The sequence below is a fragment of the Triturus cristatus genome, chromosome 9 (genome assembly GCF_964204655.1).
Source record: "Triturus cristatus chromosome 9, aTriCri1.1, whole genome shotgun sequence".
Taxonomy (NCBI): Eukaryota; Metazoa; Chordata; class Amphibia; order Caudata; family Salamandridae; genus Triturus; species Triturus cristatus.
This window is the reverse complement of record NC_140592.1, coordinates 1,015,210,595-1,015,230,126: the sequence shown is the minus strand read 5'-3', so window position 1 is coordinate 1,015,230,126 and position 19,532 is coordinate 1,015,210,595. Positions and strand designations below refer to the sequence as shown.

Here is a 19,532-nt window from a genome sequence, read left to right as displayed (position 1 = left end):
CGCCATACCTCAATTCCACAACTCTCTGCCCCAAGGTATGTCTCTTACTTCACCATGGTTCATTTCTCTCTCCTCCAGCTTCTCCCTTGTCCAGACTTTATGTGTGTCGGGGGTGTGTTGGTTGGGGGTGTGGAATTAGGCAAGGGTATAGTTTGATTTATGTGAAAATCCAAATCACTTCTGGTAGAAATGTAAAATAGTATGTCATCACAACCTTTTACTTCACATTGTGTAAGGCTCATGAGAACAAGTTACCTTAACGGATGAATTAATGACCACCAAAAACTCCACATATACTGTAAGTAGTCCTAAATAGTTTTAAAGGGTTGACCCATAAGGTTTGAAAGGAATATGTTCAACTCCTGAGGGGAAGGCATCCTAAATGGAGGAAATGCTTTTATTATTCCTTCCAAGACAAGCGATTGTGAAGGACTGTTAAGCTGAGGCATAACTGCTGTCAGATGTACCATAACTGAGGAGAATTGCAGAACCAATCTAACCACTTACAGCAGATATAGAAGGACGTCTTAGCACAGCACAGAATTGAAATACTTTGTATGGACCGGAGGCAGAATCTCTACAACTTTATGAAGTAAGATAATCTGATAGAAGGTGTCTTTGACAATAACCATGTAGGCTTTTGGACAATGTTTAATTTGTAAAATAACAACAAAAACAATAATAATATAAAACAAATAATGGCTAATGGCCCAAAATATTTCTTGGGAGGACGCAGCCCACTTCTATCACTGATGTTTCCCATTTTCACCTTAGTGTCGCCCAGTGCCCGCACAAACAGTGCTCAAGACCTGACTGCAAGGAACGAGCAAAGTAAATAAACCCAACTTCTTCCAGAGGTTGTGTTAAGCGTAACGAAGTATGCATGTGGATGTGTCACCAAGCATAGTTCTGCCAATGAAATAAAGTGAGATAGATTGTTTTCATTTACCAATCCAAGATAGGTTGTTAAATAAGAAAACAATGAAAAAGAAGTAATACAGAAGTGTTTTTCTTTAGTTGCCTGACCAAAGCGTAATTTAAAAATTGAGACTGCGGGTGGGGACTGGGGGATCTGGTTAACGTAATAAATAAAAGTGGGGAAAAGGAGGGAAACACAGCACAAAAGATTAGGAGCTACACAAAGTGAGGGAAAAAGCACACAAGGAAGAGTGCAACAGGTGATTTCCTACACTGATGACACGCAGATCATTGTTTCCATCTCTCATGATCTGCAGTCGGTCGCTGGGAAATTTAACCAGTGCATGGCCAGCATTATCAGATGGATGCAGAGTAACTCCCTTAAGATCAATGCAGAAAAAACTTAGGTCCTAGTTTTTGGTCCTCAGACTTCAATCTGGTCGAATGCCTGGTGGCTGGGAGCTTGCGGTCCCCTTTCTGTTCCCGCCAGGACAGTCAAAAACTTGGGGGTTATTTTTTTACGTGGACCTGACCTTCGAGTCTCAGGTCAGCCGCACTGTCAGCACTTGCTCTTATATTTTGAAGACTCTCAGAAAGGTGCTCCCGTATATTCCATCAGCACTCCATCTGCCCACGATCATTGCACTCGTTACCTCCCGGCCTGACTACTGTAATGCCTTGCATCTGAACATTAAGATTAATGGGAAGAGGAGTTCGGTCCAACTACGGCCAGGCAGGACCCGAAATACTTTATAAAGGAAAGTGGGCCTGGGCTGCTATTGTAGTCGCTGTTTCAATAAATAAACAGACTTCAGACCATTTACCTTTTTAGATGGTCTGGGTAATTTAATTACCAACGTTTTTTAAGGAAACATGTGCTTTCACAAATTCAATTTTTTTTCAAAAAGTGTCTGTAGAAAGACACACAACACCTTGTTCCGTAGTCTCAAATTGACATATGTAACATGTACAATGAACAAAATAAATCACATGTATTAAGACAAAACATTATAATACAAAAAAAGCCAGTCGATAATTTAAACCATAAGCAACAACCACTTCTCCTAGTACATCAAATCACATACAAAATACAGGGGTTGTTGCACTCCTAGGTTAACGTTTGTGGATCCAATGTGCATAAAATTCAAACAACATGCTACATCTGGACAATTATTATTTAAATAACCCAGCAGAAAGGAAAACGCTGACGCGTTTCGAATCCCCTATTTCTTTGTGAGATTCTCATCAGGGCTGTGGACTGGGCAGGATGTTTTCTGGAAAGACCAGAAAGAATTTAAATTAAATTATGAATCAGTATGACCTTAGATGCACTGTGAGTGAAAAGGGTGAAGTTCAAAAATGAAAAATAGTTTTTTTTTAACCTCCGCTTTGACCTTTGATTCAGGGGATAGCTCTGATCTAAGGATGGAATATGCTAATTACCAGTATGCATCTGTTCTTGGCATGTAGAGCTGCAGAGCCACACACTTAGGATAAGATCGCCATCTGGTGTTGGGCTCGGATGATTGCAGGTTGTTGTTGTCTTCGGAAGAAGCCTTTTGGTCACGAGATAGGTGACTCCTCCTCTGGACAACAGTGCGCATGGGCATTGGTTATATCGCACACTCACTGTGGATTAATCCTGTGGATGGACTGCCTCGTAGCATAGATGTTGATGGGGTGAATGCTGTACAGTTGTGATCAGTTTGGTGGACTGGTCACTGCTCTACGCTCTGAATTGGCTGGAGGGCGGAGTAATGGGGAAGGGGATTGACTGTATTCTGTTTTGTGACCCAATAAAGTCTGTTTAAACCCCCCCCCAAAAAAAAAACAGTGTGCATGAGCATCCACTCCATCCTCAGATTGTTTTTCGCCATGATGGGAAATGATGGAGTGTATAAGAATAAAGAAAAAGGATGTCCATGTGTAATGTCTAATTAAGACAATGCTGGAACAGATACAGGTCCCGGGGAGGTGGGTGGGCGTGTGTGGCTCTGCAGCTCTACATGCCAAGAATAGATGCATACTGGTAAGTAGCATATTCCGTTTGAGGCATATGAGCTGCAGATCACACACTTAGGATAGACTATATAGCAGTGTCTCCCCTAGCGGTGGTCACCTGTATCTGTTGCAGCAGTTTGGAATAGAGTTTTTAGGACAGCTTGGCCTACGGAAGCTTGTTGTTTGGATTGCACATCAACACAGTAATGTTTAGTGAAGGTGTGTGTGGTAGACCATGTGGCTGCTTTGCAAATATCTTCTAAGGGAATGTTCCCTAAGAATGCCATGGAAGCCCCTATTTTGCGTGTGGAGTGCGCTCTAGGGGGAACTGTAAGAGTGCGTTTAGCTTTTTGGTAACATATTTGGATACATTTAACTATCCACCTGGCTATACCTGATTTTGAAATGGGGTTGCCTTTATGTGGTGGAGAGAAAGCAAAAAACAGTTGTTTGGTTTTGCGAAAAGGTTTGGTTCTTTCGATGTAGAAAAAGCAAGGCTCTTTTAACATCTAAGGTATGAAGAGCTCTCTCAGCTATTGAGTCTGGATTTGGGAAGAAGACTGGCAGCTCTCGACTGATTGGTTAAGATGGAAAGGGGAAATGACTTTTGGTAGGAATTTTGGGTTTGTCCTAAGAACCACTTTGTTACGATGTAGTTGTAGAAATGGTTCTTGAATAGTTAAAGCCTGTATCTCACTTACCCTTCGCAGGGATGTGATTGCAATGAGGAAAGCCACTTTCCATGTAAGGAATTGCAGTTTGCATTTATGCATAGGTTCAAATGGGGGGCCCATGAGCCTAGTTAGAACAATATTTAGATTCCACACTGGAGAAGGTGGTAATCTGGGAGGAATAATTCTTTTAAGACCTTCCATGAAGGCTTTGATCGCTGGTACTTTAAATAGTGACAAGTGTTGTCGATTTTGTAAGTAGGCTGCTAAGGCCGCTAGGTGTAGACGTATGGATGAATACGCTAAATTGCATCTTTGCAAGTGTAGTAAATAGCAAATGATGTTTTGGATGGAAGCATCCAGTGGACGTATATTATTGTTAGTGCAGTAAATGGCAAATCTTTTCCATTTTGCAGCATAACATGCCCTAGTAGTAGGTCTTCTAGCTTCTTTTATAATATTCATACAGTCTGGTGGCAGATTGAGGTAACCGAACTCTAAGACTTCAGGAGCCAGATCGCCAAGTTCAGTTGTTGTGGATCTGGGTGTCTGATTTCTCCATGGTTCTGGGTTAATAGGGCCGGGGAAAGGCGCAGTTTTTGACGTGGAACTAGCGAGAGTTCCAGACGTGTCGTGAACCAGGGTTGACGTGCCCAAGTGGGAGCTACTAGTATCAGTTTTAGAGACTGTTGTTTGAGCTTGCGTACCACAAATGGAATGAGTGGGAGAGGAGGAAAAGCGTACGCAAATCTGCCTGACCAGTTCATCCATATTGCATTGCCCTTCGACTGTGGGTGTGGAAACCTGGCGGCGAAGGTTGGGCATTTTGCGTTTTCGTGTGTGGCGAACAGGTCTATGTCTGGTTGGCCCCATTTTTGGAAGAATGGGAGTCGGACTTTGGGGTGTAATTCCCATTCGTGGATTTGTTGGGTCTGTCGACTTAGGAGATCGGCAATCTGGTTGTGAACCCCTGGAAGGTGTTCTGCTAGCAGGTTGATGTTTTGGGGAATTGCCCATCTCCAAATGTTCTGTGCGAGTTGGGACAGTTGGAGAGAATGTGTTTGTATGTAATACATGGTTGTCATGTTGACTGTGCGAATGAGGACAGTTTTGTTCCTTAGATGTACTTGAAAAGATTTCAGTGCTAGGAACACCGCTAGAAGTTCTAGGTGATTGATATGGAGCAGTTTTTGTTGAGTGGTCCATTTGCCCTGAGTGGTGTGTTGTAGGAGATGGGCTCCCCACCCTGTCAGAGATGCGTCGGTTGTCAGCACTACTTGTGGAAGAGGCTCTAAGAACGGCCGTCCTTTGGACAGGTTGATGGTGTTCCACCATTTCAGTGAGCGAAGTGAGCTACTGTCCACCAACACCAGATCGGTAAGTTGTCCGTGAGCCTGGTTCCACTGTTGTGCTAGACATTCTTGCAAGGGACGCATTTGAAGTCGTGCGTGAGGCACAATGGAGATGCATGACGCCATCATGCCTAATAGTTGCATAAACACTCTTGCTGGAAGAGAGTGTTGAGTTTGAAATTTTAAGATGAGGTTTTGTATGTTGGCTATCCTGGCTGTGCTGGGATAAGCTATGGCCTTGGAGGTATTTATGGTGGCTCCCAGATATTGATGTATGTGGGAGGGTTGCAGTTGAGATTTGGGATAGTTGATGGTAAATCCCAAGTTGTGAAAGGTTTGAATAGTGTGGTGAGTGTGGAGAACGCATTAGTCGAAAGTATTGGCTTTTATGAGCCAATCGTCGAGATATGGGAAGACATGGATTTGTTGTCTCCTGAGATGCGCTGCTACTACTGCTAGGCATTTGGTGAATACCCTGGGTGCAGTTGTTACTCCGAATGGGAGGACCGTAAACTGATAGTGCTGTCCGTCTACCACAAATCTTAGGTACTTCCTGTGAGCAGGATGCATGGGGATGTGAAAGTATGCGTCCTTGAGGTCTAATGTGGCAAGGAAATAGTCTTGTTGAAGTAGTGGGAGCACTTGTTGAAGAGTGATCATATGGAAGTGATCTGAGTGTATGTACTGATTTAGGAGTCTGAGGTCGAGTATGGGTCTTAACGTCTCGTCCTTTTTGGGGATTAGGAAGTATAGAGAATATACTCCTGTACCCTGATGTTGGAGTGGAACTGGTTCTATTGCGTGTTTTTGAAGCAAGGACCGAATTTCTTGTTTGAGGAGTGTAAGATGGTGTGGTGACATTGGACGGTGTTTGGGTGGTATGTGTGGGGGGGGGGTGTTTGTGAGTTCGAGGCAGTAACCAAACTGGATAATTTGTCTTACCCACTTGTCTGTTGTAATGGAATTCCGGACAGGTAGGAACTGTTGGAGTCTTCCCTGACCGGAGTGAAATGGTCTGGGGGGAGTGGAGGCAAGTCACTGTTTAGTGGCTGGAGAGGTGCGGGTGTTGGTATTGCCCCGACCTCGGGTCTTGGTGTTGTTTCCCCTATATCCTCCTCTAAAATATCCTCTGTTGGGGGATGTTTGCGTGGAGGTTTTGAAAGTGGAGGAGGTGTCTGTTCCAATATTTTTGGAGGCCCCCCTATAGAAGGAGCGTCGAAAGGAGCCTCATGGTTGTGGAGACTGTAATGCTCCCATTGATTTAGCAGTCTCGTTATCTTTTTTCATCTTCTCAAGTGCAGTATCTACTGCGGGCCCAAATAGTTGCTCTTGGTTGAATGGTTGGCCAAGTATTGTTGTTTGTACTTCCGGCTTAAAGCCTGAAATACGTAGCCATGCATGGCGTCTAAGAAGTATGCTTGTGTTGACCGCCCTAGAAGCAGTGTCCGCGGCGTCTAGTGCACATTTAATTGATGCGTTAGATATGAGTTTTCCCTCTTGTATGAGGTCATTAGCCTGGGATTTGTACTGATCTGGTAGGTGTTATAAAAGATCTTCTAACTGATCATAATGAGCCCTATCATATCGGGCTAATAGGGCTTGTGTGTTGGCAATACGCCAATGGTTAGCAGCTTGTGCTGCAACTCTTTTGCCCGAGGCCTCTAATAGCTTGGACTCTTTGTCTGGGGGCAGTGTGTCTCCTGTTGTTTGGGAGTTAGCCCGCTTTCTTGCGTTTGAAACTACTAAAGAGTCTAGAGGGAGCTGTGCTTTAATGTAAGCCGGATCTTGTGGGGCAGGTCTATATTTTTTTTCAATTCGAGGGTTAAGAACCCTAGCTCTGACAGGGTCTTTAAAAACCTCTGTGGCGTGTTTTATGACTCCCTTAATCATGGGCAAGATTTGAACTGATTTTTGAGAATGTTCGAATGTGTCTAGAAGAAAGTCTTCTTCGGGTGTATCTGAATGCATGGTGACGCCATGGAAAAGTGCTGCCCTGTTTATCAGCTGCCCAAACCCTAGGTGGTCATCTGGAGGGGAGGGTTTGGAGGGGTATGTAGTGGGATCAGGAATATCAGGTAAAGGGTAAGCCCAGTCGTCTAAGGGTACCGTATCCGGAAGTGTGAAAGGATCATTAGGATCATTAAGGTCATCCGGATCACCCCCTCCCCCTAAGCCATCATCATCATCCTGTGGAGGTGGTGTATGTGAAGGAGATGGTAGAGGAGAAGGAGGTGGGGGCAGGGGGGGGGTGGTGTGAGAGGTGGTATAGGAGAGGAAGGACAAATGGGTCCTTCTTCTTTATGGGAGCAGGAGAAGGTGTTGTGTCCAGCTTCCTTTTCTTGTATGGCACAGCGGTGACATGTCCAGGTTTTGGATTGATATAAATCCTTTTTTGCGTGGGATCAGGGTGAAAAAGTTCTTCATTGTCCGAAAGTGGCTTTGGTGTCGATTTTTTCGGTTCCGATCTATGTTTTGGATGATCGGTAGAGTCTTTTTGGACTTTAGACACTTGTTTCGGTACCGATGATGGTTTCGGTGCCGATGATGATTCCGGTGCCGAAGAACTTTTCGGTGCCGGTGGAGATTTTGGTGCCGAAGAACGTTTCGGTGCCAAGAGGGAATCTTTAAGCTGGATAGCTTTAGATGCCGGTTTATCAATAGGTCTCGATGGTTTCGGTATCGAGGGTATCGGAGCCTGCTTCGGTGCCGAGAGGTCTTGAGTCTTCGGTGCCGAAGGTACTGTGGGTACTATAACATGTGGTTTGCTCGAGCCCGAGCCACCTGTAGGCTTATAATTCTTCGGAGCCGAGCTCGAGGGTGGGGCTTCTGAAGACGGTTTTCGGTCGCGACTGGGGCCAGCTGGCGGAGTCTTGACCAATGCCTTTTTTGGGGGGGTTGGGGTAGGGGCACTGGTACTCACTCGTTGCCCCGGAGTGATGGGGTCATCGGAGTCGTCCGCTTCGGATATAATTTGGAGTTCCTCGGAATCTTCTTCCGGGACATCGGGGCCCTGGTCAAAGATGTCCTCTGGTTCTGGAGCCGGTCTGGCCATGATATGGCGTCGAGCTCTTCGGTCCCGGATGGTTTTCTTGGATCGGAATGCGGCGCAGGCTGGACAGCTGGATTCGTTATGTTCCGGCGAGAGGCACAGGTTGCAGACCTCGTGGTGGTCACTGTGGGGGAACTTTGCTCCACATCGGGGGCATTTTTTAAAAGGTGCCCTTTCCATGAGCCGTGTCCGGAACCGGTCCGATTGAATTTCGACGTCGAGTTGTAAAGGTTTTTCGCTTCGAAACCTGGATTTTTAGAAGTTTTCAGCCGGAGTGGAAAAGTTCATCCGAACCCAATGGCGGAAAAAAACAATCTGAGGATGGAGTGGATGCCCATGGGCACTGTTGTCCAGAGGAGGAGTCACCTATCTTGTGACCAAAAGGCTTCTTCTGAAGACAACAACAACCTGCAATCATCCGAGCCCAACACCAGATGGCGATCTTATCCTAAGTGTGTGATCTGCAGCTCATATGCCTCGAACAGATAGGTTTGTTTAGATGAAGGTTCTAGCTTTTTATAGTCAACTCTTGATTAAAGTATTACAAAGTGCAACTTACATTTGGGCCGAGGTGCGGTGTGGAAAATAATTTTGTTTGTTCTGTGAAAAAAAGGAAACATGGGCTAAGTCCAGATTTTTTCTTTTGAGGCAACCAAGTGCATTGCCTTAACTTAAATTTCCAGCAATGAAAGTCACTTACAGGGGCGTCAAATGCGGTGAAGAAAAAAGTCAATTAGGTTCCTCCCGCGTTCAGTGTTTTAATCTATGTTCAGTAGTTGCAACATTGTTCCGATAAATCCTGAGCTCTATCGGGCGGAGAAGAAAAGTGTTGTCAATTTCACTTGTGTTAGGCTTCTTTTCAAGAGACAGTCCTTTCAAACTATTTTTACCTTGCTCTGAACGTGGATTCGTCTCACAGTTTCAGCTTGCTTTCCGGATTTGCGTTTTTTCTGGGGCTAATGTTGTGTTTGACAGGCGCAGAGAATTATGGTAAAAGTAGTCCCTGCTGGTTTAATGTGTTCTTCCAATTTCGGACAATTCATTAAGGCCGTATACCGTGCAGTTAAACTTTAGAATGAGATATGCCTCTTTTTGGAGCAATAATTCTTCCGTATCGCCACCTCTTGAGCCAGATTTAATTACACTCAAAATTGTCCATTTAAAATCACGTTCTGTATGATTCATTTCCAAAAAATGGGAAATCATTGGGGCAGTAACAACTTTATTCTTAATCTGTGATCTATGTTGTGCCAATCTCTGTCGTACGTCTTGATTCGTTTTACCAACATACAATTGCTGACATGGGCAGAGAATTGCGTAAACTGCATTTTTCGTTTTACAGTTTGAGATGTCTCTCTGGCCCCATTTAATGTTACGATGTATAAACTCTGTCCCTTCGATGGTGGTGTCGCAAGTAATGCATTGCCCACATTTGTGATGTCCAGTTATGGATTTAATATTCCAAAGGGCCAGTAGATCTGCTTTTTTGGAAGGCATTATGTCTGCCCGGACGATTCTTTGTCCTATACTTGTGTTTTTTCGCATTGCGAATAGTGGTGGTTCAAGGGATTGATCCATATTTTGAAGTATATGCCAATTTTTTTAGATTATTTTTATAAACTTGATGGTATGGGGACCAAAAGTTGAAACACAGACAAGTCTATCATCCTGAGTTGTTACTGTCTTTGTAAGCAAACTTTCTCTTGGTGTGAAGCGTGCACGCTTGCTGGCATGTTTTAATAGTTTTTTGGGGTAACCTCTGTTTTTCAATTGAGCTTGGAATGTTTCAGCATGTAATGTGAAGTCTTCTAGCCATGTACAATTACGCCGTATTCGTAATAATTACCCGTATGGTAAATTGTCTCTCAAATTGCGGGGATGGAAACTTTTATAATGCAAAATTGTATTGGGATCCGTAGGTTTTTTGTGTAGAGTGGTAATGAGCTTTCCCTCATGATGTCTGACTTCAATATCAAGAAATGTTAAATTTTCAGTATGAGATGTCTTGGTAAATTTGATATCCATGTGTCTATGGTTTAACCACAAAAAGAAATCATCCAGATGTTGTGTGGTGCCATTGCAAATACACCAGATGTCATCAATGTATCTGTACCATTGTGCAATGTGACCAGAAAATGGATGGTTATTCAACACAAATTTGTCTTCATATTGTGCCATATACAGAATTGCCATTTCCGGCGCGAAGGGACATCCCATTGCGATGCCCATGGTCTGGACATAGAATATGTCTTCAAATTTAAAGTAGTTCTTTTTCAATGCTATAGCAGCCAATTGTAAGATGAATTCCGTTGGCACCCATGGGGACGGCTTCTTGATTCAAGGTAGAATTCCAAAACCTCAAGGGCCTCATCGTGTGGTATTTGTGTGTATAGGGAAATTACATCAAATGAGACCAATAGTTGGTTTGTTTGGTCAAACTCAGTGCCTTCTATTTTATGGATGAAGTGCATGGAGTCCCTCAAATATGAGGGAACTTGTTGAAGAAATGGTTTTAGGAAAAAATCAACAAATATAGATAAGGGTTCCAAGAGGGAGCCACAACCCGAAACGATTGGTCTCCCTGGAGGTTCTATTAAATCTTTGTGAATTTTTGGGAGGAAGTAAATCACAGGGATTCGTGGATTCTTTTTGAGTAAAAATTCATATTTATTTTTTCCCAGAAATCCTTGTTCAAACGCATTTTTTACCAGGTCAGTAATAATGTTCTGTAGTTCCCGGGTAGGATGCTCTTTTACTTTTCTGTACCAAGTTTTGTTCTCTACTTGCTTTCTGCCCTCTTTCAGATACATATCTCGTGACCATACGACAATTGCTCCTCCATTGTCAGCGTCATTTATAACCACTGTTTCATAATTTTTAAGATCCATGATGGCCTTTTTCTGGCCCCTTGTTAGGTTGTTCTTTATAAAGGATTTCTGTTGTTCCAACTTCTGTAACGATGACATGACCATTTGTTCGAATGCGGGGACTTCTTTTGGAATTAAATTTGATGGAGGAATGAATCTCGATTTGTTATTCAACCCTGTGGTCTCTTGTGAGAAGGACAATTCCCTGGTTGCAAAAAATGATATTGTATCTGAACATTAGCACGGCCTCCCTGTACAGGCTTCAGGTTGTACAAAACGTGGCTGCCAGGCTGATCCTTCCTATCCCTAAACGGCACTCAGAAAAGGAGGGGCTTCGCACTCTTCATTGGCTTCCTATTAGGAGGCGAATCTCTTTCAAAGCCCTGTATACGGTTCACAAGGCCCTGCATAATAAAGGTTTGCAGCAGCTGAAAACCATGTTCAAATGGTATATGCCTGGGAGGGCTCTGAGATCTTCCTCCCAGAGAAAATTGATCATCCCTAGAGTCCGCAAAGCCGGATGGGGCGGATGTCCCTTCTCAGTTGTGGCTGCAAAACTTTGGAATACCCTACCTTCCTCGATTTCCCAGGTAGAATCGCTTTCGGTGTTCAAAAAGCTGCTGAAGACTTGGCTTTCCTCAGTTTAGTCAGCAGCCCGTCACTCTCCTCTCTTCTTCTCTACCGCCCAGCGCCTTGGCACCTACGGGTATTAGTGCGCTTTATAAATCTTCATCCTATCATATCCATCAAAGGGCCTGGGGAGAGGCACGGGGGTTAGAGAGAGCAACATGGAGCGCAGGAGAGTGGGAACTTGGTGGGGGCAAGAAGCGCACAACAGGGTGACAACTGGAAAACGCACACACTCTCATGGGAAGCTTAAACAAAAAAAAAGTTCCCATTAGAGAGATGGCATAAAATTACACGGAGGGACAAGCAAAGCCATTGAATAACAATCACACAAATGAGTGTGACAAAAAAGCCAACCAGGTTCTTTGTAAGCCCACAATAGATATTTCACAACCAGTACAATCTCTCATCATTTAGAACAAGTACAGCTCAGGGAGCCGGACAGGAAGCTTTCTTCAAAGAGAACAAGTTACTTACCTTCGGTAACACATTATCTGGTAGAGACTCTGTCTAGCTGCAGATTCCTTACCTTTGATCAGGGAGGCAATCCACCTCAGAAGTGCAGAGTCTGACTCTTAACAGTAGGGTCAGAGGGTCCCTTAGCTGGAGTAGGTGTAATAGCCTTAGACTTCTCTGAGGCAGTTTAACTGACACTACTGGGGTGGACTGCCTCCCTGTCATTGTGAATATGTTTCTTTGGGTCATGACCAACATGCAGGCAGTGGAGATAATGGTAGAGGATCACCAATGTGAATCTTCCTCCTTCCACGGGCCTTAAACAAAGATTGTATTTCTGAAGCTTCTACCTTTGAATCTTGAAATTGAAAACAAAAAACAGAAAGAACAAGTGGCTGAACACTCAATCACTGCTAGAGAGCAGCAAAAACCTAAGTGGAAAAACACATTAAAAGCTCAGACAGAGATCCAGAGGATTTGCTATCAATGCACAGGCGGTAGAGGAGGTATAAAATCTGGCAAATGGAAGCTTCTATCAGGGGAATATTTGTGAGTCCTGGAGCCTGACTGGCTGAAATTTGGGGCATAGTTATATGTAATACATGGCTGTTTTAAATGTTATTTAGTGTAATGGTATTCTGCTATGCTAACATTGATCAGCAAGGGTTTCCAGCTTAATGACTTAGAATAATTCAAGCAGGTGAATCTATGGATTATCCAATGCTGAAGAATGAAGGTTAGCACGAAATGGTGCCACAACCGGTTCTGAATCTCTCTTGAACAACTGTGACTTATTGTGTTTCATCACAAAGTGCACCTCTCTTGCAGCACTGGACTTACCTTCGCACTGAAAGAAGGCATGTCCATCAGAGGTATTTGCTGGATGCGAATTAACCAAACAAGATACACAAGTTCTGTGAGAATCAGTCTCTGTGAAGAAACCACTGTACTGTATTCTAACAGCACGCAGGGAAGAGTGTCAAATATGTTTTGATATATTTTAGGGAAACAAACCGAAAAAAGGAGGGAAAGCAGAAAGAGAAAAAATACATCAGAAGAATTTCCATGCACTAGGTAGAAAAATACTACCAGCGCGAACAAGGTTGGTAAAATGGCCGGTGCAAATAGAGAGACTACTGGGACTGGACCTCTTTTCACAGTTTTAAAATGAAAACATCATTTCGAAAAGCTTTTGTTTTTATATCCTGCTGGCAAAGGATGCATTCCAGATAAGATGGGAATAAGAGCGCACAAACCTATACAGCGGCTTTCAGCTACAAATTAAAACTGTTTCCCGAGTAGGATTTTCTCTGCTCTTGAAGGTGAAATATGGAAAGAAAAAAAATGAAGTAAAAGTATGTTTTTCAAGCAAAAATATCCTGATCAGCTCTGCCATGGCAAGGTGCCCCCACAAAACAGGAAAAAACAGTACAACATGTATACATACAACACTTTATTTAATGGCATCACTACATTTTTAGAGTGGACATAGAAATATAAACTCTCTGTAAGTGGTCTCGTGATGTGGTCTTGCCTGAGGTTAGGGAATACTCAACTTGTGCTTCTACGAACGTTCCACTTCTGAAGAAGGTACATTTAGGCACCTGGGAGGGTGAGGAAGACTTCTGCATTACAACAGACGGTCTTTCATAAAAATAGAGCTATTGGTGGTGAGGTTTCAAGATTTGGATTTGAAGTAGATATTTGGTTGGTCTACTGTAGCAAGCCAGTTTCTCTCCCGAAAGGACTCTAGTACCTGGGCCCCAATAATCACCATAGGTTTCTGGGGTAGGGGGTGGATCTTAGTGTCTCAAGTATAGGCTGCAAAGGAGTAAACATTAACTTCTTCCAACCCTCTTACTTTGACTGGGGCTAGCATGATGATATGCACTCGAACAAATTGTGAACCTCAAAAAAGGTCTGGAAAAACTGACTTGAAAGGTGAAACGAATTGAGAGGATCAATGGATCCTGAGTCTGCTGGCCCTTGCTGCTTGCTTTGGTAAGGCAATTAATCAAATCGTAAGTGAAGCAAACAATCTACAACACTGGTTAGAGAGTACTAGGGGCCTGAGAATCTTCACTGTGCATCTAAATGATGCACAGTGCATGTGTGCATGCTAAATATTTCCCTACACACCCAGTATCCTTGCTAATCTTGCAATTAAAATATTTGGTTTAGGTCCTCATCCATCATGATTTTTAAGCTTTATCTAACCTTCACACTTACTTCATTGCTGCCTTCCACTTCAGATCCACTTTTTATGCCCGCCCCTTCACTTACAAATGCTTGTTTCCATTTTAAGACTAACCTCCCTTGTAATATTTATTTATCTGGAGATTTTCTTGCTGCATTTCTCTCTTCTTTGAATTCTTCTGCCTCAGAACTATAAACGTCTTGTCTTTTTCCTTACATCACGTTCAACTCCTAGACTTTTGGTCTTTATAAAACTCTTACGCTCACCTTTTTTCCCTCTTCCTACATTTGTCTTCTGATTTTCACACTATCACCAATACAAATCTTTTGCTTAACAGTAAACGTCTTGATATTGCTCTATTTCTTCTTATTCATTTTCCCTTCTTTCTCATTACACTCATTTTAAGACCAAGAGTCAAGAAGCCAAATACTCTGATAAATTGCTGTACCCTTTAAAAAGAACTTTCAACCCTAAAAGTTTCCCAAAATGAACTTCACTTATCCCACCTTAACTGTTTCCCAAGTTCTTACAATATCTCTTCTGCTGATATGAGCACTGTTACAAATCATATTGGCTACACTGCCATTCATTTGCTACATTAATTGAAAAAATGATTATTTTGATAGCCATTTGATCTACCTTATTATATAGTCCTATCATGGAAGTCATTTATTCTCAAAGCATTTGACACAAGTAGTTGAACTCTGACATGGGCTGCAAAGTGTCAAGCATGGAACTTAATCCCTTCCTTTCGCAAAATGATAACTGAAGATCTGCATCTATGAATCCCAAACACACAGTCACATCTAAAGCTGTATTGATTCACACACTAACCTCCTTGGATCACATCGTGGAAGGGCTCAGCAGAGAAAAATATGTAGTCTACAGTAGCACCAAATCCCATGGGCATGGTAGTGACCTCTGCACGACCTTTAGCTGGCAGGAAGTGATTGTACACAGATGTCAGGCTTAGGCCATGCTGTATAGTACCAGGTGCCCTGCAGATCACAGGAAAGAGGGTTGACTAATATATTAATAAAACTACAAGATACACAATAAGTTTCAATTTAATCAAGTTCTGAGATGGGATACGTGGCCTTGGTGGTCCGCATCTTTAATTTCCAAGAATTTAAATTACCTCAGAGAAGAGCCTTCGGAATCTGGAGTATTAACCTTTGTTACACGCTGTGACCAATCTTCTGGTGGCACTGAAAAGTAAAATGGGCATTAATTTATGTCTTTACACTATAGAATATTTGATTAATCTATCATCCCTCAGATCCAGAACAAGAGGTACGTAGTGAAATCAGCTCTTTAAAAATGTCCCTAGAAAGAAAGCAGGATAAAAAGAAAGAGCTCACAGAAACGAAGAAATAGTTACATAGCTGTGACCCTAGTTCTCCTTCAATGGAAGCTTCATTGTAGTCATAATGCACTGACTTGTCCCAACCGCATGCGGTATCCCAGAGCAATTAAGATAAAACAAATATTTCATTTTTCATTTTTGAAAAGCCAATTTCAACAAGAAAAAGTAACTGACAGTTTAATGGAGGCTATGTTGGCCAATGTTCACTCATTTTCTTTCAAAACAATGCAAGTCACAATTTAAATAAAAGGGAGAAAAAAACACTTCTACAAACCTTTTTAGAGGCAAACATGAGCAAATGTAACCAAACAGGCCACAGCCAGGAGAGGAAGAGCATTCCACAAAACATCAACCTCATGCCCTCCCATTGGCAGTCATACCAGTTCAATTTTTACAGGCATCAAGGATTCTGAGATAAAATAGACCCTTTCTCTTAGACAAGGAGAGTTGTTTATGACTCTAATGAAGATACTCCTGGAGAATAACTAGGATTACACAGAATTATTCCTTCTCCTGTAGAGGATCTTCATGTATAGTCATAAGCACCGAGTAGAGCAGCACAGAAAATAAGAATTCTATCCCAAAAGACCTTGCATGGGGCTTGTTCCATAATGGACTCTGACAAATTAATTAAGACAATAATGTCTCATAATGGTATGAATGGGCTTCTGAGTGGCAACTTAAGATATTCCGGAAAAAATCCTGTTCCTTAGATATGCAACAGTAGTCACTATATACCTTGTAGTATGGGTTTACCATAGAGAGTTTTATTAGCATTATAGTAATATAAACAAATTAGATAAGAGCAACAAGTCTAGAAATACATTTTTTTGAGATGGCTCAGTTTGTTTGAGCAGGCCCATAATTGACAAGGAGGTAGTTATATTGTCTAATATTCTTAATCTTATCCAGTTAGAACTTCATAAACCTCTTAACAATGACAAGATCTCTCTGCTGGATAAGAGGGATGTTGGAAAACAAATTTGAAATGAAATAACTTGATCGACATGAATGTCTAACACCACATTGGGACAGTAACTTGGATGAGCCCTCAAACCAACTTTGCTTTTCTGAAAAAACTGTACACAGTTTACAACTGCAGTGCATACCAAGCTTTTTAGAATCACAACCCAATTCTTAGAAGTACAAACTTTAACGACCCACCTCGCTTTGATGGACATGAGGTGGGTGATTTTTTTTAATGTAATTAAAAAATGTTGAGGTAGCGTGCTGTCATTTACAGACAGCATATTTTTCATTGAAATGGCTACTAAATTTGCAGAGACATGCAGTTTTACTGATGAAACTGAATTGCACCCAAATAATAATGTGTCGAAACCGGGTTTCAGTGAATATTTATCATTTTTGAGTCACCAAAAAAAGTTTCTTAATTTGTTTTGATACTAATAAAATCTTTGTTTCCATCACAATTCAGAATTATAAAAACAAATTTGCTTCATTTTTGCTTGACTGCTGAATGTGTACAGTTCATTTACAAGTATTTACAGGTTGGTGTGTGTATTTCTACAGCCTTTCCTTTCACACTCCCTGTACCCTAGAAAGTTTGTCTCACTGGGGCCGATTCACATAACTAATCTGAGACAAAACCCTAAACTTACTACTTTTGGTATTCACAGAAGGCATTTAGTAGTAGTAAAGTTAGGATTTTGTCATAAGTTTGACTTAAAACAGACTTAGGACAGACTTAGGACAGACTTAGGACATACTTAGGACAGACTTAGGACATACTTAGGACAGACTTAAGACAGACTTAAGACATAATCCTAACTTTACTACTACTAAATGCCTTCTGTGAATACCAAAAGTAGTAAGTTTAGGATTTTGTCTCAGATTACTTCTGTGAATCGGGCCCACTGTCTTTTCTTTCTCGGACTGCAAAGTAAGGAGCTTGTAAGAAAACAAGTTACTTACCTGTAACTGTAGTTCTCCAGTATTGGACCTTTCATAGATTCACATGCCTGAATCATTCCCCGTCGTCGAGACGGGAGTCTCCGGTACATAAAAAAGCATTGCTTAGTATTATAGCAAACTGAAAAAAGGCCTAGGCCCATTATCCTTTGCAACCCATAACCTTCGTTATGTAAAAAAGGACTAAACTTGTCCCTGAACCAATCAGAGCCTCTCACCCTCTAGAACACTCCTTAGAGAACCTTCTGCCCCTCAGATTTTCGTGCACTTGTGCAATAACACCCTTTGTGCTAAATCCGAGGTGAGCCTCGCAGGGGAGGTAAGTAACTTGTTTTCTTACTCCAGTATTGGAGCCTTTCATAGATTCACATGCCTGAATCAGAATAGCGAGCAGTAAATAAATGCACATTTTTTGTTACCCAGAAAGTGAATCCAGGAAACATATGTAGTGTGATAAAGATGGTATCTGTAAACCAAATTCCACATATCAAAAATACTTTGCAAATGGTAATACAATAAACAACAATAAAATGTGCCAAAGTACATAATAAAGGAAGGAGGGATGGTAAAGAAGGCTCACCATTACTGGATAAGGTTCCTCAGCACCGCTTCTCCCACCGCCACATCTCTCCCTCTGGCTGCATCCAAGCAGTAATGCCTGGTGAAGGTCGCCGCCCTGCAGATATCCTGGATCGGTACTCCTGCGAATAGAGCAGTAGAGGTGGAGACTGCTCTTGTAGAATGTGCACGGACTCGTGCATTCAAAGGTCGGCCAGCTGCCTGATGACAATACTCTATGGCACTGGATATCCATCTGGCAATTCCCCTCTTTGACAAAGGGAAACCCTTCCTAGGTGCGCTGTAGGCAACAAAAAGCTGTGAAGACTTGCGGAAAGGCTTAGTTTTCTGCAAATAGAACTTCAAACAACGCTGGACATCCAGCGAGTGGAGAGCTCTTTCCGCCGCTGTTGATGGTTGTGGAAAAAATCTTTTGAGAATTAAAGGTTCGTTCAAATGAAAGTCAGTTGGAACCTTAGGGATGAATCTTGGATTAGTCCTGAGTATTATCCTGTCCTCTTTGAACTGCAAGAAAGGCTCTTGGACCGTGAGAGCCTGAATCTCCCCCACTCTCCTGGCTGAAGTGAGCGCAATGAGAAGCGCAACTTTCCAGGAAAGAAATTTCAGCTCCGCCCTGTGAATTGGCTCAAAGGGCTGTTTCATCAACTGGGAAAGAACGACGTTCAATTGCCAGAGAGGTGGTGGAGGTTTTATTGGAGGGAAAACTCGGAACAGACCTTTCATAAATTGTTTGATGACTCTAGCAGACCACAGAGATGGACCAGAGGCAGTTCTTCTAAAGCGTGAAATTGCAGCTAGGTGCACCTTTATAGATGCATGAGCCAAACCTGACTTAGCCAAAAGCAAGATGTATGGAATAATCTCGTGAGCTTCTGAATGCAGCAGATGAACGTTAGACCTTTTGCACCATAAACAGAACCTTTTCCACTTCATCCGATATGTTTTGCTTGTACTGTCCGCTCTGGCTCTAGATAGAATCTCCCTGCACTCCGTAGGGATGTTCAGATGCTGAAATTCACAGTATTCAGGAGCCAGGCTGCTAAATGCAGAGATTTCGGATCCGGATGAAGCACTTCCCCCTGGAACATTGTCAGCAGAGACGGTATCGGTTGCAGGCAAATCGGGCGCTCCTCTGACAGTAGAAGAAGCTCCGCAAACCAATGTTGTCTGGGCCACCACGGAGCTATCAGGATTAACCTGCATGGTTCTTTCTTGATCTTCATAAGAACCCGCGGCAGGAGGGGAATTGGAGGAAAGGCGTAGGCAAAGATGCCTGACCATGCCATCAAAAACGCATTCCCCCAAGATCCCCGTTGGGGAAGCCAGCTTGCGAAGAACCGGCATTTTCTGTTCTCCCTTGTCGCAAAAAGATCTACTGTCGGAGTTCCCCATTTCTGGAAGATGTTGTTCAAAATCCCGTTGTCGATTTCCCAATCGTGACAGACAGACTTTAGTCTGCTTAGAGTATCCGCCTTGGTGTTCTAGTCCCCTGGAAGATGTTCCGCTGTAATGGATACTTC

General features: G+C 42.6%; 1 protein-coding gene across 1 annotated transcript in view; it reads right to left on the bottom strand.

Annotated features, from left to right (window-relative positions):
- ANGEL1 (angel homolog 1) overlaps positions 1–19,532 on the bottom strand; it is a 332,990-nt gene that overhangs the window by 32,623 nt on the left and 280,835 nt on the right. The window contains exons 8-9 of the mRNA XM_085626689.1: positions 15,277–15,346; positions 14,973–15,136 (exon numbers count right to left, since the gene is read on the bottom strand). Of these exons, the coding sequence (XP_085482815.1) occupies positions 14,973–15,136; positions 15,277–15,346 (234 nt within the window). The remainder of the gene's footprint in view (positions 1–14,972; positions 15,137–15,276; positions 15,347–19,532) is intronic.